This window comes from Mobula hypostoma, chromosome 19, assembly GCF_963921235.1.
Source record: "Mobula hypostoma chromosome 19, sMobHyp1.1, whole genome shotgun sequence".
Taxonomy (NCBI): domain Eukaryota; kingdom Metazoa; phylum Chordata; class Chondrichthyes; order Myliobatiformes; family Myliobatidae; genus Mobula; species Mobula hypostoma.
The window spans coordinates 31,436,155-31,462,892 of NC_086115.1; the positions used below are offsets into that span (position 1 = coordinate 31,436,155).

General features: G+C 42.2%; 1 protein-coding gene across 3 annotated transcripts in view; it reads right to left on the reverse strand.

Moving 5' to 3' along the window:
- Nucleotides 1–26,738, reverse strand: part of prkg1b (protein kinase cGMP-dependent 1b) — an 836,131-nt gene that overhangs the window by 344,961 nt on the left and 464,432 nt on the right. For all 3 annotated transcript variants that reach the window (XM_063071598.1, XM_063071596.1, XM_063071595.1), the window contains exon 4: nt 1,145–1,250. In XM_063071598.1, coding sequence (XP_062927668.1) covers nt 1,145–1,250 — 106 coding nt within the window. The remainder of the gene's footprint in view (nt 1–1,144; nt 1,251–26,738) is intronic.

A 26,738-nucleotide genomic window follows, 5' to 3' on the forward strand; every position in this document is an offset into this window, starting at 1 on the left:
CTATTTTATGAAATAAATCAGATTTAGATACAAGTTAAACCTCTGAAGATAATTCACATGTCAGAAACAGGTGCAAATCTAAAGAAAACATATACAAGCCTTTTTTCTGAGTCACCCATATATAAAACAATCAAACTAGTGCTTAATTTTAAGAAGAAACTTTGAAGGTCCTCTAGGAGGGATGAGTGTGTGTGCTAGTAACACTCTCATTCCCATGCCCTGTTCGTCACCCTTCTGCATTTCCTTCCTTAGTTATGGTTTTCTCCTAAATGATACTCTAAGTGATCCCTGTATGCCAAAATAAACAACGAACAGCAACTTCTCTCTTGCAGCTTAAACAAGAGTAAAAGTTTAATACAAGCATGCTGCACCTTTCAAAAAATGTTGCTCCTTGCACAATTTAGGAGATTATATTGCTTGACTGTCAGGAAGTTAGAATCTTGTCTGAATCACAAATGATTTTATACAATGCCTTCTTGGGAAAAGTTCACCACTGAGCTCCCTTTCAAACTTAAGTCATTTTCTTTCCTTAAGATTTCATGCTTGTTTATCTTATTATTTTATAGAGACAGTGACATGAAAAAGCCCTGACCAATTTCTATTCTGTCTTCCACTATTCTTTAAGAGATCAGTTTTTAAAACTATTGTTTTGAATTTCAATATGCCCATCAACTTTAAGTTCTCAGCACAATATTTCTTACATCAGTAAATTGTTTTTTTCTCTTCTAACCACATTATGAAAACATACAGTCATCAATTGCACCACCTGATTTTGAAAAGATGAGCTTCAAGTAACTGTTGGTGTTTTTGTTTTGCAAAAGAGGTGAGTCATAATTTATACAGGCAATATCTATAATCGGTTAAAGTCATTGCTTTTTGGCTCATATTGCCCACACATACAGTACATCTGGAGCTTCACATGGCATTTTCAAACTTCAAATAAATACTGCATGCAATTAAATCAAGTGAAGAAGTTGGATTTAACATTTGGACTTTCTGGGAGTAGCGTAGAGATTGTGGGAATAAGCAAAGCCACAAGCTGGTTAATAGCAGTTGTTATGACATTCTAGATAAGGAGTGGGTGGAAATTGACCTTTACCTCATTTCAAACAGGGATGAAACAAATTCAACAAAAATAACGAACCTCTTTAGAAATTCCATATACTCGGCATGCTTGATTAGTCCTGTCCTCATCATTATAGTCTGAAAACATGGTCGATCGATGGCCCAGAGCTTTACATTTGTAAGAGCTGCCAAACCACAAAAGGAGAGACTGTTAGCCAGCAAGTGGAAAAAAGAGCACAAGGCACATTAAAAAGCAAGCCAACACAGACCAATGGCATCATTAACTTTCTGTACATTAATCCAATGTTACATCTTACCAAGATTAGGTTCTTCAACAAAATAGCCACTTTATTGGTTGACCTAACCGATCATTGTTATGTATAGGGTCAGCTGCTGAGTCCTTGGCACGCTGCCAAGATGGATAACATAAATGTGCAAGGAAATCTGTCACATCTAACAATCGACCTGATCAGCCAGCAGCCAGAATTGAATTATCGACAAAATGCTTTAAAAATATACTTGAGAATTGTTAATTTGTCAAAAAGTGGCATTTTAAAACAGTTCTGCGCTTTCTCAATCTTCAGCTGACACAAAACAATATGGTAGTAAGGAATTTTCTACCTTTAGCCTCAGAATCAGAATTAGAATCAGGTTTAATATAACCGGCATATGTTGTGAAATTTGTTAACTTTACAGTGGCATTACAATGCAATACGTGTTAAATAAACAAAATTAACTGAATTACAGTGAATATATATATATATATATTAAATAGCCAAGTTAAGATAAGTTATGTAAAGAACAGAAATTTTTAAAGAAGTACTGAGGTAGTGTTCATAGGTTCAATGTCCATTTATAAATTGGATGGCAGACGGTAAGAAGCTGTTCCTGACTCGCTGGATATGAGCCTTCAGGCTTCTGTACCTCCTTCTTGAAGGCAGCAATGAGAAGAGGGCACGTCCTGGATGGTGGAGGTCCTTGATGATGGATGCTGCTTTTCTGAAGCATCGCTCCTTGAAGATGTCTTGGATGCTACGGAAGTTAATACCCTTGATGAACCTAACTAATCTTACAACTCTCTGCAGCTTGCTACGATCCTCTGCACTAGCATCCCCCCTCCCCCATACCAGACGGTCATGCAGCCAGTCAGAATGCTCTCCATGGTAAATCTGTAGAAGTTTTCAAGTGTTTTAGGTTACAAACCAAATCTCCTCAAACTCCTAATGAAATATAGTCACTGTCTTGCCTTCATTATAGCTGCATTGATATATGGTCAGATCCTCAGAGATACTGACACCCAGGAATTTGAAATTGCTCATTCTCCCCATTTCTGATCCCTCTATGACAATTGGCTGTGTTCCCTCATCTTACTCTTCGTGAAGTCCACAATCAGCTCTTTGGTCTTACTGACATTGAGGGTAAGGTTATTTTTGTGACACCACTCACCTCTCAACACCATCTGAGATCCTGCCAGCATTAGCAAATTCATAGATGGTATTTGAGCTATGCCTAGCCACACGGTTATGGGTGTAGAGAGAGTAAAGCAGTGGGCTAAGCACACATCCCTGAGGCGCACCAGTGATGATTGTCAGTGAGGTGCAGGTCTTATTTCCGATCAGCACAGATTATGGTCTTTGGGTTAGGAAGCTGAGGGTCCAGCTGAGGGAGGTACAGAGGTCCAGGTCCTGTAGGTTTTTGATCAGGACTGTAAGAATGATGGTGTTAAACGCTGAGCCAGAGTCAATGAACAGCATCCCGACATAGGTATTAGTATTATCCAGGTGATCCAAGCCCGTGTGGAAAGCCATTGAGTTTGGGTCTGCCGTAGACCTATTGTGGCAATAGGCAAATTACAGTGGGTTCAGGTCCATCCTGAGGCAGGAGTTGATCCTAGCCTTAACCAACATCTCAAACCAATTCATCACCGTGGATGTGAGAACTGCTGGCTGATAGTTGTTAAGGCAGCTCACGCTGCTCTTCTTGGACATTGGTATAATTGTTGCCCTTTTGAAGCAAGTGGGTACTTCCGACTGTAGCAGGGAGAGATTGAAAATATCTTCAAATACTCCTGCCAGCTGGTTGGCAGAAGTTTTCAGGATCTTACCAGGTACTCCACTGGGACTTGCCGCCTGAAAGACAGCTTGACGTTGGCCTCCAAGGCAGAGATCACAGGGTCACCAGGTGCAGCAGGGATCCTCACAGCTGAAGTTTAATTCTCCCTTTCAAAGCGAGCATAAACGCATTGAGCTCGTCTGGTAGTTAAGCATCACTGCCATTCATGATGTCAACAGCCCCTGCTTCCCTCTCTACCAAGTAGGGCTGTCAACAACTTGACCTATTCCTGGAGATGTCTCTGTATAACCAGCAGCTCTGAAACAACATTCTCCCAGCATCTGCCATCGGTCACCTTTTCACAAAGCGCTACTTCCCAATCCATTCAAAGAGTAAACCAAACCTTTTGTTAACTGAGAAGACAACCTTCATAAATGACCAAACATAATAATTGTTACATCACTAATAAGGAACCAACAAACTAAAGCGCAAAACAAAATGCATAAGTACAATCTTTTAATATATTGATGACAGTGTTCCCAGTTTGGGGTGGGGACAGGGGCTCTGCCATTTATGCTATTTACAGAAACAACAATATGGTCTGAAGGAAGAATTTCCCAGTTTTTCCCAAGCCTGAGGTATTTATGGGCAGACCCTTTTTGTGATACTGAAGCAGCGCTTCAGTTAAGGCATTCTCTGGTGTTCAAGGCCAACAATGTTTATAAATCATGTGATCCAAGAGTTTCGACAAGAATTCTGTTATTGATCAGTTGTAAGGCAATGTTGCCACTGCACAAGCTCAGGGTTATGCACATGAGCGAATAATTGAGATAACATTTCCTATAATAAAACTTGCACACAGAAAATCATTTTCAGATTTGAGCTAATCCTAGAGTTAAAGAATTACAGAAATAGGCCTTTCTGCCCAACATATCTATGCTGACCTGAGCTAGCTCCATTTGACTGCATTTGGTTCATATACGCCTTAATATTTCCTTTAAAACAGGTCTGTCCAAAAGTCTTTTTAGCATTATAATTGAAACATTAAAATTGCTGCAAAACACAAGACTTTTGAGGCCTCAATTTTAACATAATACCATGTAGTAACTTAGTGAAGCCACACTGCACGTCACATCATGAACATAACCCTCTCCTTGTACTATGGGGTCCAACACTACAGATGGTGATCATTCAGATTCATTTATCACAGGTGCCTGGAAACATACAGTGAAACGCAACATTTGTGTTAACAACCAAAGCAACCCAAGGATGTGCTGGGGGCAGCCTGGAACTGTCGCCACACATGCCAGTGCTAACATAGCATGCCCACAATGCTTTGTGGAACAACAGAATATAGCAAAACGGAACAGAACAAGTAGCTAAATATAACAGCAAAACAAGCCCCTACACACACACACAGTTCTCCGGTCACCACCATCTGCCATTGGGCTTCAACTACTAGACTTCCAATTGACCTTCGGTTGCACGCTGAGTTGTACGGGCACCTGAAGGATGAGGACCAAGGACTGGAGTGTACAAAAATCATCTCCAACGTGCAAAGTGGATGAAGGATGGAAAAAGTGCAAGAGATTGAGAAGATCACTGAATCCATGGCGTACACAGCTTGTTCAGCTCTATCAAAGCCCTCGAAGGATCGAATACCCTCGAGGGCCTTGACAGAGTCCTTTAGGAACATCAACTTGTAGAATGGAGTCAAACACTGTAGGCACATCTACTGAGCTTCACAAACAGAGATGAATTTACCAAGGACAAAGAGGCAGTCAGTGCGCACTGAGTGCTCTGTCCTTGATACTGACTCCATCCCACAGCAGGCCACCCAGTCTAGCTTCCCTACCAGAGGCCAAAACCTTGTTCTGGGAAATGAGGCTGGCCAGGTGACTGGACTTTCAGTGGGGGAGCACTTAGAGAACAGTGACCACGACCACGACACAGAAGCATGAATAAGGATAGGTCTGGAACTTGCACAAAGCACTAAACTGGGGGAGGATAAATTACAATATTATTAAACATGAGCTTGGGGAGTTAATTGGTAGTAGCTGTTTTGGGCAAGTCCACTTCTGGCATGTGGGAGTTATTTAAAGACCAATAGAGATCAGGATTGGCATGTTCCAAGAAGGAAAAAAAACAAGGATGTTGGGTTAAAGGAATCTTGGATGATGTGAAAGATTATGAATTTATACAAAAAGAAAACAGAAGGATGTATATGATTTAGAAATTTAAAATCAGACAGGGCCCTTGAGGAATATAAAGATAGCAAGAAAGAGCTCAAGCAGGGAGGAAATCTATAGGAGAAAGGTCTTTGCAAGGATAACTAAAGAGAATCCTAAAACATGTTATACTTACATTAAAGACAAGAGGATAACTAGGGTGTGTAGAAGGTGCAGGACCAATCAAGGATAAAGGAGAGAATTTATGTTTGGTATTAAGAGACTATGGGCGAGGTACTAAATGAGTACTTTGCTTTAGTACTCACTGATGAACAAGGCAAGCAGTGCCAACAGTGTGAGGTATGCTCATGTGCTATGGCATTTTGACATCAAGAAGGAGATGGTGCTGGGTAGGCAGAAGTAGAATCAAGATGGCACTAAATTGCGACTCCTTCATGTTCACCTATGAAAACAACTTAATTTCTACCTTCTATATCTCTCCTCTTCCCTTTCAGGGTGGACGGGGTTCTGTTGAAGACCCTGACCTGGAGTTACACTCAGACTTTGGTTCTTTGCGGTGGTGGGACTCGCAGCGGACCGCTTTTTGCTATCCCCAGGACCCGGCTTAGAAGATGAGCATGCCTTTGGGGTTCTGAGTTTTTGTGGCCGGGTGGACAGGCTGATTCTACGCCAGTGCATTGCGGGAGTCAACGGAACATCAGCAACAGCGGATCAGCTGTCAGAAGCTGTGTACTTGCGAGTTGCGCTCTCTCCCTCTCTCTCTCTCATTGGTAGGAGAGAGATTGTTGCCGATTCTCAAGTTACAGAACTCTGGGGCGGGGGGTGGCAGGGCGGAAGTGTCATGACGGGCTTTTAACATCATAAATCAGCGAGTTGTTTTGTTAAGTGCCCCCTCTCACTGTGAAAGGGAACATGTCCTTTTCCCTTTATTAGGGAGATGTGTGGAGAGGGGGTGCTTCCTACATGGGCAACAGCTTGCTCACCATATTGTAATGCTTAGGCTTGTGTACCTAGGTAGCTGAGACACAACATCCATGATCGACCCCGACCGACGGAGCCTTCAGCTGCTGCCTTGATGAAGATCATTGTAACCTTACTAGGCATAGATGAGGTCCCAGAAGCTTGGAGAGTAGACAATGTTGTTCCTCAGTTTAAAAAGAGAACTAGTCCATCACAGACAAAGCCTTTTCCAGCAATGAGCACTTTGACAAAGAGTGCTGCCACAAGAAAGCTGCATTCATCACCAAGGATCCCATCATCCAGGCCAAGCTCTCTTCTCGCTATTACCATCAGGCAGAAGGTACAGGAGTCTTAGGTTCCACAACATTAGGTTCATGAATAGTTATTACTTTACAATCATCAAGCTTCTGAACCAGAAAGGATAACTTCACTCACCTCAACAGAACTGACCACGCAACCTATAAACTCACTTTCAAGCACTCTAGAACTCAGTATTATTTATTTGCTTTAGTTACTATTTGCAAATGACATATTTTTCAGTCTTTATTATTTTTTTTCCACAAATTATATTGTATATCAGTAGTCCCCAACCACTGGGCCGCAGACCGGTACCAGGCTGCAAAGCATGTACTCCCGGGCAGCGAGGAAACAATGAGTCAACTGCACCGTTCCTCATTCCCTGTCACGCCCACTGTTGAACTCAAACGCACGCGAGGTCATTACCCACGCAAGGACATCAGTCGGTCATTAACCTACAACTACTTGATGAGTAAAAAACGAACGTCGCTTGAGAGTTTCTTTGGAAGGGATGGTAGGGGACATAAAAGGCCTAATGATGATGATAACTCAGAGACAGCTGAGGCCAAGACGGCGAAAAAAAGAAAGCTTCCTTCAACAGAAAATACGACAAGTCCTACATAAAATATGGCTTTATTGCGACCGGTGACTCGCACGCTCCAAGCCCCCTGTGTGTGATATGTAGAGACAAGCTGTCTAATGAGGCAATGAAGCCCTCAAAACTGCTTCAGCACCTTGAGTCAAAGCACCCTGCACTTAAAGACAAACCCAATGAGTTTTCTGAGTGGATAAAACGTGAGCAAGCAGGACAGAAGCAAGTCACCCCCTCCATAAACGCTGCTGCTCTGAGAGCGTAGTACTTAGTGGCTAGCCGTATTGCAAAGGCTAAGAAGCCTTTCACTGTTGGTGAAGAATTGATTCTGCCTGCTGCCAAGGACATGTGCCGTGAACTGTTGGGAGAAGCTGCAGCTAACAAGATGGCACAGGTTTCTCTTTCAGCTACCACAGTTTCAAGGAGAATCGATGACTGAGCGGAGGACATCGAAGCACAGCTGTTGGAATGGCTTAACGAGTCTGGTTTCACTGCCCGAGTCAGAGAGGTTGCTCCTGAATGCCAGTCTACACACTGTGTCACACACGGAAATGCTGGCTAGCCGAAAAATGTCACCTGATCTTAACAGCGTATTGAGTGACGTTGTTGAAGTTATCAATCACATCAAAGCAAAAGCCCTTAACTCATGTCTGTTTGAGCAGCTTTGCGAGGAAATAGATGCAGAGCACAAATGCCTTCTCTTACACACTGAAGTCAGGTGGCTATCGAGGGGGAGAGCCCTGGCCAGGGTTTTTGAGTTAAGAGAGCGGCTACAGAGGTTCCTTTCAGGAAAAAAGTCACTACTGGCAGCACACTTTAGTGATGAGGAGTGGATAGCAAAACTCGCTTATCTGTGTGACATCTTCAACCTGCTCAATGAACTCAATTTGTCACTTCAGGGGAGAATGACAACTGTCTCAAGTTGGCAGATAAAGTGTCTGCTTTCACAGCCAAACTGGAAATGTGGGGACGATGAGTAGACAGGGGCATATTTGACACGTTCCCAACATTAGCTGGGATTTTGGGAGAGACTGTGGCTGCACCGTCCTTCTCACAGCTGGTGCACGATCACCTAACTTTGCTGTCGACAGAATTCAAGCGTTACTCCCCAACCGCAAATGACCCAAGATGTGCAAAGTAATGGGTCCGTGACCCATTTGTGAATGTCCCCAGTGAATCATCCGTGTCAGCGCAGGAAGAAGATCAACTCCTCGAGCTTGCAAATGACGGCGGGATGAAAAGTATGTTTGACATAACATCTCTGCCAGCATCCTAGATCAAAGTCAAGGCTGAATATCCTGAGATAGCCACAAAAGCACTGAAAACGTTGCTTCCACTTCCAACATCATATCTCTGCGAAGCGAAGTTTTCTGCAATGAATGCAATGAAAACTAAATTGCGGAATAGACTGGACTTAAGGAACTCCCTTATGACTTATAATTGACTTATCACTATATTCATGCGAGGAAAATATGCGCTGTGTTTTTAATACTAAATTTGTTAGATAAACCCTTTTAGAAACAAAATTGAGTGTATTAGCCACTGGTAAGTGACTTATAGTTGACTTGTCACCTATATTCCAGTTGTGATTAACATCCCGCCCCCGTCAGCCAGTCCGCAAGAATATTGTCAATATTAAACCGGTCCGCGGTGCAAAAAAGGTTGGGGACCCCTGTTGTTTATCTTTTCCTTCCTGTAAATGCATGCAATGCAAGAAAACATATCTCAAGCCAATATATGATGGTAATTACATACTTTGAAAATAAATTTACTTTGAACTTTGAACTAGGGATAATCAGGAACTTCTAGGCCAGTGAGCCTCACATTAATGGTAGAAATAGAAGGATTTCTAAGAGAATACTCCAATGAACTAAATGCATCAAGATCAAGATGCACAAACTAGAATAAGAAGAAGGAGAAGAAAGGTGTCCAGACCTGCCAGAACCACTTTCTGCAGTCTCAGAGTCAGTTCCTCCAACCACCACGGAGGAGGCCCCAGAACAAGATTGGTTCACAGCCACAAGCCCAGTAATAGCCTTTGTCAGGAAAGTCATTATCACACAAGAGTAAGAAATACTCCACAGTAAATAAATCTTTAGGACTGAATAGGACTATTTAAAATTTACTGTGCTGTGTATGTCTGTACATTCTCTTTTGAGTTGGAGTTTATAGCTGACCATGGAGGAGTGCTGTGTATCTAATATTTGACTAATATCGTAAATATGTTGTCGATTAAGCAGTCTTTATATGTTTAAATAATTAACCACAGTCTATATGTGAAAATCTGTGAATTGCATACATCATGATGCTGTCACGTGAGATGTGCGCGCCTCACTTAAAGTAAACACAAAGTTAGTCTCACATTTCAGACTCTGGCGTCTTTCTTTAAATTAGTTTAATGATTTGAAGTTACAAAAGATAACACAGATCATCCTTGAACCTGAACGATAGCTCAAGAAACCACTTTCAGCAAGGTCTGATTCACGCTAATGAATTCCTTTTGATCTTCTGCAGCACAAGAGAAAATCTAGACTCCTGTAGCCGGTTTTTTTCTTCCATGGAGGGCTTGTAAAGTTGTCAGGCTGGATTCATCCATTATATTTTCCTTCAGCGCAAATAATTAGCCTACTCTCGAGTGCTCTCTGGGAAATATAAGGCACTTTAGAAAGATCCAGATGACACCATCTCCTCAAGCATATTTCACCATATCTTTTCCTGGGCTGGGGAGTAATCAGTGAAGATGAACAATTTGCATTTGTGTAGCCCTTTTAGCAAAGCAAATCATGTCAAAGTGCTTTACAAGAATTTTATACCACAAATTTAAATGCAAACACTTAAAGTATCCACTAATAATCAAAATCAAGATGAATACTTTCACAGGGGTTTCTAGTGTTGCATTATTAACCATGCTTGAACCACTGAAACTTTAAATGATACGATTTGTATTCAATATTCAATCTAAAAAGAAGGAAACATACAGAAAGGGAATATGTACAAGAATTATGCCTGCATCTGAAAAATGGAATTAATTATCTATCATCTTTAAATATCTGATTTCATTTCACATAATGCTTTGCTTTCTTCATTAATTAGAAAACAATGTTTAATAAAGATGAAATAATGTCAAATTGCTCAGGCTGATGTGTGTCTTAATTGATAACTTTATGCTTTAACATAAATAAATAAACAGTACTATGCACAAAGGTATTCATGTTTACTTCTCAGTTCTCATAGTTTTTCCACAGGCTTGTTTATTAAGAGTGACAGAATACCTGATATGTTCAACAAGATGAAGAAAATACAATGCTCATTCTTACACTATTATTATTGTCATGTTATTTTCCCTTTGGTTCCACAAACAGTTGTCACAATCCTCTGTTGTGACTACCATAGTTCCAGCTTTCCATGCAATATTACTGAAAATGCTCTCAATTTAAACCTAACCATTTGTGTACAACACGACACCCATACTTGCCGGATTCATCCTCAGTTGATCTGCATTTTCAACATAGTTCTCCATCAGTTATTGAAAGCCAACACAAAGGGATCTTGTAAAAATTACCAGTTAGTAGGTTATTTGGTTATATGGGTGTAATAGGGCAGTGTGGGCTCCTTGAGCCAGAAAGGCCTTTTGTATTTTTTTTTATTTAATTTAGAGATACAGCACAGAATAGGCCCTTCTGGACCTTTCAGCCTCACCACCCAGCGTCACCTGAACACCCCGATTTAACCCTAACCTGATTAACCTATCCAGTACGTCTTTGGGCTGTGGAAGGAAATCGGAGCACCTGGAGAAGACCTACACATTCTATAGGGAGGACGTATAGAGACTCCTTACAGAGGACGCTGGGAATTAACTCCAAACTCTAAAGGGAAAGTGAGAATAAGTAAGTTAAGAAAGACAACAGGGTCAACGGAGCAGAAAGCTCAAGAAGGGATCGTACAGTATGGCCAAGTGAAATAGGAATTTATATGAATGCACGAAGTATAAGGAATAAAGTAGATGAGCTTGAGGCACAGTTGGAAATTGGCAAGTATGATGTTGTGGGAATAACAGAGACGTGGCTGCAAGTGGACAGACTGATGGGCAGAGGGGGTAGGGAGACTCTGTTGGTGAGGAATGATATTCAGTCCCTTGCGAGGGGGGACATAGAATCAGGAGATGTAGAGTCAGTATCGATAGAACTGAGAAATTCTAAGGGTAGAAAGACCCTAATGGGAGTTATCTACAGGCCCCCAAACAGTAGTCTGGATGTAGGGTGTAAGTTGAATCAAGGGTTAAAATTGGCATGCAGCAAAGGTAATGCTACAGTTGTTATGGGGGATTTCAACATGTAGGTAGACTGGAAGAATCAGGTTGGTACTGGACCCCAAGAAAAGGAGTTTGTGGAGTCCCTCCGAGATGAATTCTTAGAACAGCTTGTACTGGAGCCTACCAGAGAGAATGCAATTCTAGATTTAGTGTTGTGCAATGAACCGGATTTGATCAGGGACCTCGAGGTAAAGGAGCCATTAGGAGGTAGTGACTTATCACTAAGTATATGGTAAGTTTTAATTTACAAATCGAGAGGGAGAAGGGAAAATCGGAAGTGTCAGTATTACAGTTGAACAAAGGGAACTATGGAGCTATGAGGGAGGAGCTGGCCAAAGTTCAGTGGAACAATACCCTAGCAGGGATGACAGTGGAACAACAATGGTAGGTATTTCTGGGAATAATACAGAAGGTACAGGATCAGTTCATTCCAAAGAGGAAGAAAGATCCTAAGGGGAGTAAGGAGAGGCTGTGGCTGACAAGGGAAGTAAAGGACAGTATAAAAATAAAAGAGAAGTACAACAATGAGTGGGAAGCCGGAGGATTGGGAAACTTTTAAAGAGAAACAGAAGATAACTAAAAAGGCAATACGCGGAGAAAAAATGAGGTACGAAGGTAAACTAGCCAAGAATATAAAGGAGGATAGTAAAAGCTTCTTTTGGTATGTGAAAAGGAAAAAAAATAGTTCAGACCAAAATTGGGCCCTTGAAGACAGAAACAGGTGAATTTATTATGGGGAACAAGGAAACAGCAGATGAGTTGAACAGGTACTTCGGATCTGTCGTCACTAGGAAAGACACAAACAATCTCGCAGATATAATAGTGGCCAAAGGACCTAGGGTAATGGATGAACTGAAGGAAATTTATATTAGGCAGGAAATGGTGCTGGATAAGACTGTTGGGTCTGAAGGCTGGTAAGTCCCCGGGACCTGATGGTCTGCATCCCAGGGTACATAAGGAGGTAGCTTTAGAAATCGTGGACGCATTGGTAATCATTTTCCAATGTTCTATAGGTTCAGGATCGGTTCCTGTGGATTGGAGGGTGGCTAATGTTGTCCCACTTTTCAAGAAAGGAGGGAGAGAGAAAACAGGGAATTATAGACCGGTTAGCCTGACGTCAGTGGTGGGAAAGATGCTGGAGTCAATTATAAAAGATGAAATTACGACACATTTGGATAGCAGTAACAGGATAGGTCTGAGTCAGCATGGATTTACGAAGGGGAAAATCATGCTTGACTAATCTTCTGGAATTTTTTGAGGATGTAACTATGAAAATGGACAAGGGAGAGCCAGTGGATGTAGTGTACCTGGACTTTCAGAAAGCCTTTGATAAAGTCCCAAATAGGAGATTAGTGGGCAAAATTAGGGTACCTGGTATTGGGGGCAGAGTACTGACATGGATTGAAAATTGACTGGCTGACAGGAAACAAAGAGTAGCGATTAACTGGTCCCTTTTGGAATGGCAGGCGGTGACCAGTGGGGTACCACAGGGTTCAGTGCTGGGACTGCAGCTGTTTACAATATACATTAATGATTTAGATGAAGGGATTAAAAGTAACATTAGCAAATTTGCAGATGACACAAAGCTGGGTGGCAGTGTAAAATGTGAGGAGGATGTTATGAGAATGCAGGGTGACTTGGACAGGCTGGGTGAGTGGACGGATGCATGGCAGATGCAGTTTAATGTGGATAAATGTGAGGTTATCCACTTTGGTGGTAAGAACAGGAAGGCAGATTATTATCTAAATGGAGTCAAGTTAGGAAAAGCGGAAGTACAACGAGATCTAGGTGTTCTTGTACATCAGTCACTGAAAGCAAGCATGCAGGTACAGCAGGCAGTGAAGAAAGCTAATGGCATGCTGGCTTTTATAACAAGGGGAATTGAGTATAGGAGCAAAAAGGTCCTTCTGCAGCTGTACAGGGCCCTGGTGAGACCACACCTAGAGTACTGTGTGCAGTTTTGGTCTCCAAATTTGAGGAGGGACATTCTTGCTATCGAGGGAGTGCAGCGTAGGTTCACAAGGTTAATTCCCGGGATGGTGGGACTGTCATATGTTGAGAGATTGGAGCGACTGGGCTTGTATACACTAGAATTTAGAAGGCTGAGAGGGGATCTGATCGAAACATATAAGATTAATAAGGGATTGGACACACTGGAAGCAGGAAACATGTTCCCGCTGATGGGTGAGCCCAGAATCAGAAGCCACAGTTTAAGAATAAGGGGTAGGCCATTTAGAATGGAGTTGAGGAAAACTTTTTCACCCAGAGAGTGGTGGATATATGGAATGCTCTGCCCCAGAAGGCTGTGGCGGCCAAGTCTCTGGATGCTTTCAAGAAAGAGATGGATAGAGTTCTTAAAGATAGCGGAATCAAAGGTTATGGGGATAAGGCAGGAACTGGATACTGGTTCTGGATGATCAGCCATGATCACAGTGAATGGCGGTGCTGGCTCGAAGGGCCAAACGGCCTACTCCTGCACCTATTGTCTATTGTCTAACACCCCAAGCTGTAATAGTGACATGTTAACCACCACACTACCGTGTTACCGGGGTATACACCTAAATAAATAAATAGTGAGGGTGAACAGTCTCCTAAATTAAGATTCTTAAATATTTTTTGCGCTAAGCCACCATTAAGTAATTTATTATTAGTTGTACACATTAGTGTATACTTATCCTTCCTGTAATGAATGACCAGAACTAAACACAACACAAAGTGTGGTCTAACCAGAGTTTTATAGAGCTACCACATATCTTGCAATTCTTGAACTCAATCTCCTGACTAGTGAAGGCCAACACACCATATGCCTTCTGAACAACCCTATCAATGTCACAAAGGGGGGTGCTGGGAAAGGACCCAAATGCAAGACACAGACACTGAAGTACAAGAAACAGGTCTTGACTGGAGTAGGAACGTGACAGGATACAGACAAGGCGCAGGGACAAGAACGCAGACTTGGGCTAGGACATGGACTGGACAGGAAACCCGGACAAGGAACTAAAAACTAGGAGCCTGGGCTAGGGAAAGCGGGACCAGGACTAGAAACCATGGACTAGGAGATAAGGCTTGGACTCTGAGCCAGAGACTGGACAAGGACACAGAACCTGGGACTTGCCTCGGGCTCGGACCACAGAACCAGGCAAGGACATGACATGGCTTCAGGACATGACGTGGCTGGGGTCTAGAGGCCTGAGCTTGGAGACAGGCTGGGGTCTTGGCTCTTGAGGCTTGCACACTGGGGTCTCGGCTGTCTTGAGGCTTGCAGGCTGGGGTCTTGGCTATTGGAATGTGGAGGCTGATAACTCGGAGGCTGGAGCTTGGAGACAGACTGGGAACTGTACATCAACATAGAGCTGGGACTTACCTTTCAAAAAGCTGGGACTCACCTTTAACACAACACTATCATGAGACTGGACAGAACATGGACATAGAGCAGGGACTTATCCTTAGTCAAGCCTGGACTCAACTTCATCTCTACACCAAGGTGGGACAGGTCCCTCTGTCGGGTAACAGCAGAATGGCCGGACTTACCCAACAGAGGCGAGGACAAGACAAGACCGATCCCCCCACAGGGCAACGGCAGAACGGCCTGACTTACCCCACGGAGGCGAGGACAAGAAGAGACAAACACCAAAGAACGACAGACAGTTCCATCTCTGCATCGGGGTTGCTCCGAGTCGCAGTTACGGCCAGCAACCTAGGCTGGCTATGGAAACAGCCAGATCCCTATCTAGCTCGGAGAGGCTGACTGCCACTCAGCTGGCCCAGGAAACAGCCAAATCCATACCGCAAAGACAGCTCTGACTACCGACAGCAAGGGTCCATCAAGCGATGGTTTTCTAATGCGGCCTAAAGATGGCAAGTGGCCGCTCTAGCCTTCCACCAGCAGGTTGCTCCCAGAGAATCTTGACAAAACAAACCACCAGCCCACAGTCATCCCCAAGGCTACTTATATTCTAAGTCCCAAGATGGGAATCTGGTGCCTATGATTAACTCAACCAAAACAAGGGACAGCTGGAAGACCTGGAGTCCTGGGTCCACGGACCGGACCGTGAACCGGAATGCGGACTTCACGAACCGGACCATGACAATCAAGTTGTACTGCAACTTGATTTTCTATGCTGCTAAGAATCCTGCCATTAATCCCGTACTCTGCCTTCCCAAGGGAGTCACTTTACACTTTTCTGGTTTGAACTCCATCTGCCACACCTCAGCCCAGCTCTTCATCTTATCAATATCCCGTTGTAACCTACGACAACCTTCTACACTATCCACACTATTAGCCTTCGTGTCATCTGCAAACTTACTGACTCCATCCTGCCATTTCCTCATCTAAGTCATTTATAAAAATCACAAAGAGCTGGGGTCCCAGAACAGATCCCCATCGAACATCACTAGTCACTGACCACCAGGCAGAATATGCTTCTGCCTACTGTGGCCAAGCCAATTCTGAATTGATGCAGCCAAGTTTCCCCGCCTCCTGACTGTCTGAATGAGCCTAGCATGAGGAACTTGTCAATGCCTTACTAAAATCCATATACACCATGACCACTGCTCTACCTTCAGCAATATGTTTTGCCATTTCCTCAATGAATTCAATCAGGCTCATGAGAAATAAACTGTCACTCAAAAGCCATTTTGACTATCTTTAATCAGATTATACTTCTGAAAATGTTTATAATCACATCCTTAAGAATCCTTTCCAATAGTTTGCCCACACTGACGTGAGACTCACTGGCCTATAATTCCTAGAGTCATCCCTATTAACTTTCTTGAACAAAGGAATAACATTTGCCACCCTCCAGTCCTCTGGCACCATACCCGTCGCCAGTGCGCATGCAAAGATCACCACCAAAGATGCTGCAATCCCTTCCCTCGCCTCCCATACCTGGGGTATATCCCATCCATCCTTGGGGATTTACTTATTCTAATTTTTTCAAAAGTTCCAGCACATCCTTTCTTAACATCAATATGTTCCAACATATCAGTCTGATCTACGATGACCTCGCATTCATCAAGATTCTTCCCACCGGAGAGTACTGAAGCAAAGTAGTCATTAAGAACTTCTCCAACCTCGTGCAACTTCTGGCACGTTTCCTCTTTTATCCCTGATTGATCTCACCCTCACTCTAGTTATCCTTCTATTCTTCACGGTTGTGTAGAATGCCTTCGGGGAGGGGGGGGCGGTTTCCCTTAATTCTACTCACCAATGCCTTCGCAGTTCCTCTTCTTCAGCTCCTTCCTGCCTACTTTCTAACTCTCAAGAGCCCTGTCTGATCTTTGCTTCCTAAATCTTCTCTCAAGAGCCCTGTCTGATCTTTGCTTCCTAAATCTTCTGTATGCTTCTTTCTTCCTCTTCAAAAATAAATAAAATCTATTCCAAAAATATTAATAATTATATTCTATTATCCCAAAATAAAACTTAAGCCACTTTGATGGTTGATGTGGCAGAAATTTATTCTTGGAGGCTTGGCTGGGTTTGTGGATGCTTCCAGCTTAATAATTCTGAATGGTCAGACATATTTATAGTCACACCAAAAAAAAAGTTGCCAAGAGGATGGATTTTGGTTACCTTCTGTCCATAGACTTATCAAAATCAGACAATTTTTGTGTGTGAGATTTTCAATTACAACCTTCAAATCCAACTAAGAGACAAAATAAAAATGTTTGGAGGCAGCATTCAGAAACTTGACACCAAGTTCCAGCATTTGTCACTCAGTCTTTCTGAGACACTCAATCTTCTATTTATTTCCTGTAGTTCTCCAGCTGTCCCCAAGTCACCCCTACTGCAGTATTTTGTATCCATTTTCTACTCCTTCCAATAGGCTGAATGAAAAAAGCCTGCCTTGTGAAAGATCATTAAATTCAAGAGTGTGGATTGCAACGTAAAACATGATTCATTGATCCTCTCAAAGCCAGGCAGTAGCCTATCCTATCATGACATACTCTATACTAGAAATAGCACATCCTTATTAACTTAAGAATAGTTTAAATTTCACATTTAATTACTTAATCCTAAAAAAACAAGTTGATAATCTGTGCAAGGCTAATCCACCACAGAGCTCTAACATTAAATGCTATAAAGTGAGAAGATACTGCAAGTTAAAAAAAAGGGCAGGATATTGTGTACAATTAATCAGAAACACTGAGCTTATCGCAAACTTGATTGAATAAATAATTACAATATTAGCACCGCTTGTTATGGAATCTATAAGCACAAACTTATTTAAATTACTTATTTCTGCTTTTCTGCCTACAAAGAAACTGTATCAACCTCCTCCATTTGAACCCTTTCAGGGAAGATTGCTTCATGTTGTGTTTAGTCTACAAAACTTTAGCTGCCGAACTTCAATTTGAAAACTATGCTAAGCATAAAGCAAACACTCCAGCTAATTGGAACACTGATCTTTCCTCTTCTATTTTCTATTTCTTACACAAACATCTACATCAATTCTTTGAATGGACTGATAATTTTCCAGTTCACCTCATAAGACTTCAGTAAGACTAAAGCCAATTTATAATACAGGTCAAACTGGGAGGAATGGCTATAATTGCCAGAGTTTTACAGCATCCAATATCTTTCGCTAAAGTTTCAGAAACCTTACCCGAAAAGGGTAGCTTTTTGGAAATGACAATTCACATCCATAATTTTCCACATATTGATATACACACTGGTAACTGAGCATGTAGCCGAATCTAATGTTGCAGTGCAGCGGGGGAGTGGCTGCTTTGTAGTTGGGAAGACCATACTGGTGAGATATTAAACTAAACGTCCTTCCAATAGCTACAAGAGACAGGATTGCACTTATCACTTAAGAGGAAGGCAATTCTCCCAGTTTTCAATTTGATACATCTGAATCAATTCATCTAAATAATCTGAAGGAGATGGCTCCAGTGAACAATGCCACCAAAGGCAACGTCCTTCAGACAGTTCACGAAACTACTTCTTTTACTTCTTCTTTCAAATATGATCCTGCTACTAAACTGTGTGCATTTGGAACCTGTGATTTACATTTTGATGGTGCGTTTTTGGGCTGATTTGATCTAGCTGTTTCCAAGGGAGTTTGAGTGAAGTTTTCAGCGGAGCACGCGGCCTGAAGGCCAAGAAGCCTGCAGATGGGGTGTGAACCCATGATCAACTCCGTTTCTTGCAGATCTCAGTGATTAACACACTAAGCAAGATTGGAATCAACAGGGACGAGAGCGGAAGGCAAGGTGTTCAGCAACACTGCCTGTGTTCGACCGGTCTTGCACTTCTCGCTCTCTCCTGCCAGAGGAAGATGCCTGCATGTGACTAGCTTTCTCTTTCTCTCTCTCCCTCAAGCCCACCCCCAGTGCTGCCAGAGTCTTCGTCTTGAGCAAGGTTTAATTGATGCTGTTTCTGGATTGGTGGTTTGGACTCGTTTTTAGATATCCCTGCAGTTCATGTTATTTGTATTTCTGGTTACTCCATTTTTATTGCTGTTTTATGCATTTTGATTGGAGCAGACTTGCTCTGCAGACTTCAGTCAACAAATGATACAGAGCTAAACTGAACTGAACTGAACTAAACTGAACATTCCTAGGCTGTTTCAGTGACTGTGGTTTCATCTTTTATACTTGGTATTTTTCACTCATTTTTTTGCTATTCACATGATTTGTTCACTTTTTTTGCACATTGGGTGTTTGATGCTTTCCTTGAATGGGTTCCATGGGGTTTCTTTGTTTTGTGGCTATCTACGGGAAGACAAATCGCAGGGTTGTGTACACCATATATACTTGGATAAAAAATGTACTTTGAACATTGACACATCTTTCAGACAACATTATTACCACAGATTGGTCTAGAAATTCTATTACAAACGTTTGTACATTATGTCAACCAAATATTAATGTGTTAATATTACATTAGAAAACTGACAATGTACAAACCCCATTTCCAGAAAAGTTGGGATATTTTCCAAAATGCAATAAAAACAAAAATCTGTGATATGTTAACTCACGTGAACCTTTATTTAACTGACAAAAGTACAAAGAAAAGATTTTCAATAGTTTTACTGACCAACTTAATTGCATTTTGTAAACATACACAAATTTAGAAATTGATGGCTGCAACACACTCAACAAAAGTTGGGACAGAGGCATGTTTACCATTGTGTTACATCACCTTTCCTTTTAATAACACTTTTTAATAGTTTTGGAACTAAGGATACTAACTGTAGTAGATTTGCAATTGGAAATTTTGTCCATTTTTGCTTAATATAGGACTTCAGCTGCTCAACAGTCCGTGGTCTCCGTTGTCTGATTCTCCTCTTCATGATGCACCATACATTTTCAACAGGAGATAGATCTGGACTGGCAGCAGGCCAGTCAAGCACATGCACTCTGTGTCTACAAAGCCACGCTGTTGTAGCCCCGGCAGAATGTGGTCTGGCATTGTCCTGCTGAAATAAGCATGGACGTCCTGGGAAGAGACGTCGCCTTGATGGCAACATATGTCTCGCTACATTACTAATATACGCCTCAGAGTCAATGGTACCTTCACATACATGCAACTCACCCAGGCCGTGGGCACTGATGCACCCCCATACCATCACAGATGCTGGCTTTTGCATCTTTCCCTGATAACAATCTGGATGGTCGTTTTCATCTTTGGCACGGAGAACTTGACGCCCGTTTTTTCCGAAAACTAGCTGAAATGTGGACTCATCTGACCACAGCACACGGTTCCACAGTCTTTCAGTCCATCTGAGATGAGCTCAGGCCCAGAGAACTCGCCGGCGTTTCTGCATAGAGTTGATGTATGGCTTCCTCCTTGCGTAATACAGTTTCAAGTTGCATTTCTGGATGCAACGACGGACTGTGTTGAGTGACAATGGTTTTCCGAAGTACTCCCGATCTTGCATTGAGAAATGTTCCTTCTGAACTGACTAACAATTCTCTCTCGAATTTTGGCACAAAGGGGTGAGCCACGACCCATCCTTGCTTGCAAAGACTGAGCCTTTGATGGACGCTACTTTTATACCCAGCCATGATACCTCACCTGCTACCAATTAGCCTGCTTAATGTGGAGTCTTCCAAACCGGTGTTACTTGAATATTCTGTGCACTTTTCAATCTTATTTTAACTCTGTCCCAACTTTGGTTGAGTGCGTTGCAGCCATCAAATTCTAAATTTGTGTATATTTACAAAATACAATTGAGTTGGTCAGTAAAACTGTTGAAAATCTTTTCTTTGCACTTTTGTCAGTTAAATAAAGGTTCACGTAAATTAACATATCACAGATTTTTGTTTTTATTGCATTTTGGAAAATATTCCAACTTTTCTGGAAATGGGGTTTGTACTTGTTTTACATTTCTGGAACTACACCAGATCACAAATTGCTTCTAATCCTCTCTGGGAGTTGAATGCTTATCCCTGCAGTCCGAAAGCATACACAATAAGTTTGGGCATGCAAACACGAGGAAGTCTGCAGATGCTGGAATTTCAAGCAACATACATAAAAGTTGCTGGTGAACGCAGCAGGCTAGGCAGCATCTCTTGGAAGAGGTACAGTCGACGTTTCGGGCCAAGATCCTTCGTCAGGACTAACTGAAAGAAGGGGTAGTAAGAGATTTGAAAGTGGAAGGGGGAGGGGGAGATCCGAAATGATAGGAGAAGACAGGAGGGGGAGGGATGGAGCCAAGAGCTGGACAGTTGATGGGCAAAAGGGATATGAGAGGCTCATGGGACAGGAGGCCTAGAGAGAAAGAAAAGGGGGAGGGGGAAGCCCAGAGGATGGGCAAGGGGTATAGTGAGAGGGACAGAGGGAGAAAAAGGAGAGAGAGAAAAAGAATGTGTGTAAATAAATAAATAAATAAATAAATAAATAAATAAAATAACGGATGGGGTACGAGGGGGAGGTGGGGCATTAGCGGAAGTTTGAGAAGTCAATGTTCATGCCATCAGGTTGGAGGCTACCCAAATGGAATATAAGGTGTTGTTCCTCCAACCTGAGTGTGGCTTCATCTTGACAGTACTGTCAAGATGATATCCACGGCCTCCATTTTGCCAATCAAATGTCCAGCTCTTGGCTCCATCCCCCCCTCCTGTCTTCTCCTATCATTTCGGATCTCCCCCTCCCCCTCCCACTTTCAAATCTCTTACTAGCTCTTCTTTCAGTTAGTCTTGACGAAGGGTCTCGACCCGAAACGTTGACTGTACCTCTTCCTAGAGATGCTGCCTGGCCTGCTGCGTTCATCAGCAACTTTTATGTGTTGCTTACAATAAGTTTGGGTGTTACTTTTCCAAAATCCCGTCATGTATGCTTGTCCTGTGAACTCTTTTAGAAAGTAAGTTTTCACATCGATTCGAAGTGTAGCTTGGTGAGCCTCAAACAGATTCTGAAAGGAAGGACACTTTTTCCCTCTTCCTTTCCAGTCCTGATGAAAGGTCTCGACCCAAAATGCTGACTGCTTCCTCTTCATAGATGCTGCCTGACCTGTTGAGTTCCTCCAGCATTTTGTGTGTGTTGCTCTGATTATGTTAAATTAGGACACTGTTAGATGTGTGGTGTGGCTAACCTAACATTTGCAATTCCTTCATACTTACTCAACGGAGTCAAGTCTGCCAGCAGGTAACAGCAGTTTTGCAGATTCATTAGAGCTTGGATTGTTTGTGCCCTGGATTGGCTGAGGAAAAGGCTGGCACATGAGATAGAGCTAATGACAAAAAATATTGTGCAGATATGCAAAGCTGGGAGAGCCTAAAATGTCAAGTGGCTATTACATATAGTGAAGAGTGAGAACAAAAGACAGATCAGAGAAAGTAGAGCACATACACAATTCAGAAAGGTGCCGGAAAAGAGCTGGTAACATCATGAAGGATTCCGCACCCCCTGCTCATGGACTGTTTGTCCCACTCCCATTAGGGAGGAGGCTATGTAGCATCCACACCAGGACCACCAGACTCAAAAACAGTGATTTCCCCAAGTCGTAAGACTGATCAACACCTCTACCCACCAACTCCATCACGACTTTATTATTTCCCATCAGTCACCTTATGTACAGGCTAGCATCACTTTATAGACAATCAGTCTATGTATATAAGCTAGCTTATGTCTCTATATTTATTGGTTGTTTTAATCATTATTATTATTGTGTTCTTTATCTTTTGTGCTTTTTCTGTGCTGCTTCGGACCTGGGGTAACAATTATTTCATTCTCCGTGCACTTGTGTACATTAAACAATCTTAAATCTTGAAGTGGCTGAAATATTGTAAGCATTGTGAAAGGCCGCAAGAACTAAAAATAGAGCTCCCCTGCATGTAGTGGAAAATGTGCCTGATCTGGACTGCACAGGATCGAAAGAAGCTGCAGAGGGTTGATAATCTAGTCAGCTCCATCTTGGGCACTAGACTACAAAGTACCCAGCACATCTTTCAGGAGCAGTGTCTCAGAAAGGCAGCGTCCATTATTAAAGACATCCAGCACCAAGGGCATGCTCTTTTCTCACTGTTACCATCAGGTATGACATACAGAAGCCTGAAGGCACACACTCAGTGATTCAGGAACAGCTTCTTCCCCTCTGCCATCTGATTCCTAAATGGACTGTGAAGCTTTGAACACTACCTCACTTTTTTTAATATATAGTATTTCTGTTTTTGCGTGTTTATTAATAATCTATTCAATATATGTAATTGATTTACTTGTTTATTTATTATTTTTTTTCTCTCTCTGCTAGATTATGTATTGCATTGAACTGCTGCTGCTGTTAACAAATTTCACGTCATATGCTGGCAATAATAAACCTGAATCTGATTCTGATTCTGATTCTGAAGTACAGGCCTTCAATATCCATGGAGTAGAAAATATCAAATATCAGGCATGCAGGTACAGAGCCAAGGACATGGCTGGACAATTTTAAAAAATGCTACTTTACATGGAACCCAGTGGATGCAGAGTGCTAATCGTACCTATGCAGGAATGCTGTTGATCTGTGTTTGGCCTTTCCAGATCCACCCTTCCTCAGATACCCATTAATTTGTATAGGACTTCTGTCGAACACTACAACACTGAACATTCTTGTTGCACGACTAATGAAGATGACTGGGGTCGTCCAAATTTCATCCAGTGTTCACCAACCATATCAAAATGAGGTCCATTATCAACCAGGTTTCAGCCAACCTTTGTTAACACAAGCTCCAGCCATCCTGAAAGTTGAAGATTAGTTTTATTTGTCATGAGTACATCGAACATCACAGCATACAGTAAGAAGTGTTGTCTTGCACCAACTACCAACACAGACTGAGGATTGCACTGGCGACAGCCCAGGTGTCGCCACACTTCTGACACCAACACAGCAAGCCCACAACTCACTGACCCTAATCCTAACTGTATGCCTTTGGAATGTGGGCAGAAACCCAAGCATCCAGCACAACCAAAAGCACCTGTACCTATCCCAATATTTTAGACTAAAAACTAAGTTTTGTATCTTGGGAAAGTTAGTAGTGAGTAGTAGTCAGTCAGTAGTCAGTAGTTGAGTCAGTAGTGAAGAAGGCGAATGCAATGTTGGCATTCATTTCTAGAGGAATCGAGTATAGGAGCAGGGATGCGATGTTGAGGCTCTATAAGGCGCTGGTGAGACCTCACTTGGAGTACTGTGGGCAGTTTTGGTCTCCTTATTTAAGAAAGGATGTGCTGACGTTGGAGAGGGTACAGAGAAGATTCACTAGAATGATTCCGGGAATGAGAGGGTTAACGTATGAGGAACGTTTGTCCGCTCTTGGACTGTATTCCTTGGAGTTTAGAAGAATGGGGGGAGACCTCATAGAAACATTTCGAATGTTAAAAGGCATGGACAGAGTGGATGTGGCAAAGTTGTTTCCCATGATGGGGGAGTCTAGTATGAGATGGCATGACTTAAGGATTGAAGGGCGTCCATTCAGAACAGAAATGCGAAGAAATTTTTTTAGTCAGAGGGTGGTGAATCTATGGAATTTGTTGCCACGGGCAGCAGTGGAGGCCAAGTCATTGGGTGTATTTAAAGCAGAGATTGATAGGTATCTGAGTAGCCAGGGCGTCAAAGGTTATGGTGAGAAGGCGGGGGAGTGGGACTAAATAGGAGAATGGATCAGCTCATGATAAAATAGCGGAGCAGACTTGATGGGCCGAATGGCCTACATCTGCTCCTTTGTCTTATGGTCTTATGATTAAGAAGGAAATCTTTACCAGAAAAGTACATTTTAAGTAATCTGGCTCCATGGAACAACGTTCTGATATACTTTGGCAGCCTCACATATTTTTCTGCCACAGACAGATCTTAAAAAACATACAGACTGTTACCGGGGTATTTATCACACTATTGGCCTCTATTCTGAACCAATTGCTTGTTTAATCTCTGTACTCGGGCTTGCATCCACTGTTTTCAATATTGCATTGGTTATGGACAAAGCTCTCCATCACTGATACCAGGAAAATAACTCCTACATATTAATCCTTATAATTCTTTGAAATTAAAGTTTAATTCAACATCAGACATCATATTTGATATACTGCAGCAATGTATAAAATTCATGGAGCAGATATATTAAAAATGAATTCTTATAGAATTAGTCCTTTTGTCCAGGCTAGTAGGTGTCAATTTTGGCAGATGCCATTTTGTTGAATTTGTATTGGAGCTGTGTTTGCAGACATGTGCACTAAGCAGGTTTTACAATAATATCAATAAAGAAAAAATAATATATATCCATAATATATTCAGGAGGGATAGACATGAAAGAAAAGGAGGTGGGGTGGCGTTGCTGGTTAAAGATGAGATTAACGCAATAGAAAGGAAGGACATAAGCCGGGAAGATGTGGAATTGATATGGGTAGAGCTGCGTAACACTAAGGGGCAGAAAACGCTGGTGGGAGTTGTGTACAGGCCACCTAACAGTAGTAGTGAGGTCGGAGATGGTATTAAACAGGAAATTAGAAATGTGTGCAATAAAGGAACAGCAGTTATAATGGGTGACTTCAATCTACATGTAGATTGGGTGAACCAAATTGGTAAAGGTGCTGAGGAAGCGGATTTCTTGGAATGTATGCGGGATGGTTTTTTGAACCAACATGTCGAGGAACCAACTAGAGAGCAGGCTATTCTGGACTGGGTTTTGAGCAATGAGGAAGGGTTAATTAGCAATCTTGTCGTGAGAGGCCCCTTGGGTAAGAGTGACCATAATATGGTGGAATTCTTCATTAAGATGGAGAGTGACATAGTTAATTCAGAAACAAAGGTTCTGAACTTAAAGAGGGGTAACTTTGAAGGTATGAGACGTGAATTAACTAAGATAGACTGGCAAATGACACTTAAAGGATTGACGGTGGATATGCAATGGCAAGCATTTAAAGATTGCATGGATGAACTACAACAATTGTTCATCCCAGTTTGGCAAAAGAATAAATCAAGGAAGGTAGTGCACCCGTGGCTGACAAGAGAAATTAGGGATAGTATCAATTCCAAAGAAGAAGCATACAAATTAGCCAGAAAAAGTGGCTCACCTGAGGACTGGGAGAAATTCAGAGTTCAGCAGAGGAGGGCAAAGGGCTTAATTAGGAAGGGGAAAAAAGATTATGAGAGAAAACTGGCAGGGAACATAAAAACTGACTGTAAAAGCATTTATAGATACGTAAAAAGGAAAAGACTGGTAAAGACAAATGTAGGTCCCCTACAGACAGAAACAGGTGAATTGATTATGGGGAGCAAGGAAATGGCAGACCAATTGAATAATTGCTTTGGTTCTGTCTTCACTAAGGAGGACATAAATAATCTTCCAGAAATAGTAGGGGACAGAGGGTCCAGTGAGATGGAGGAACTGAGCGAAATACATGTTAGTAGGGAAGTGGTGTTAGGTAAATTGAAGGGATTGAAGGCAGATAAATCCCCGGGGCCAGATGGTCTGCATCCTAGAGTGCTTAAGGAAGTAGCCCAAGAAATAGTGGATGCATTAGTAATAATTTTTCAAAACTCGTTAGATTCTGGACTAGTTCCTGAGGATTGGAGAGTGACTAATGTAACCCCACTTTTTAAAAAAGGAGGGAGAGAGAAACCGGGGAATTATAGACCGGTTAGCCTAACGTCGGTGGTGGGGAAACTGCTGGAGTCAGTTATCAAACATGTGATAACAGCACATTTGGAAAGCGGTGAAATCATTGGACAAAGTCAGCATGGATTTGTGAAAGGAAAATCATGTCTGACGAATCTCATAGAATTTTTTGAGGATGTAACTAGTAGAGTGGATAGGGGAGAGCCAGTGGATGTGGTATATTTGGATT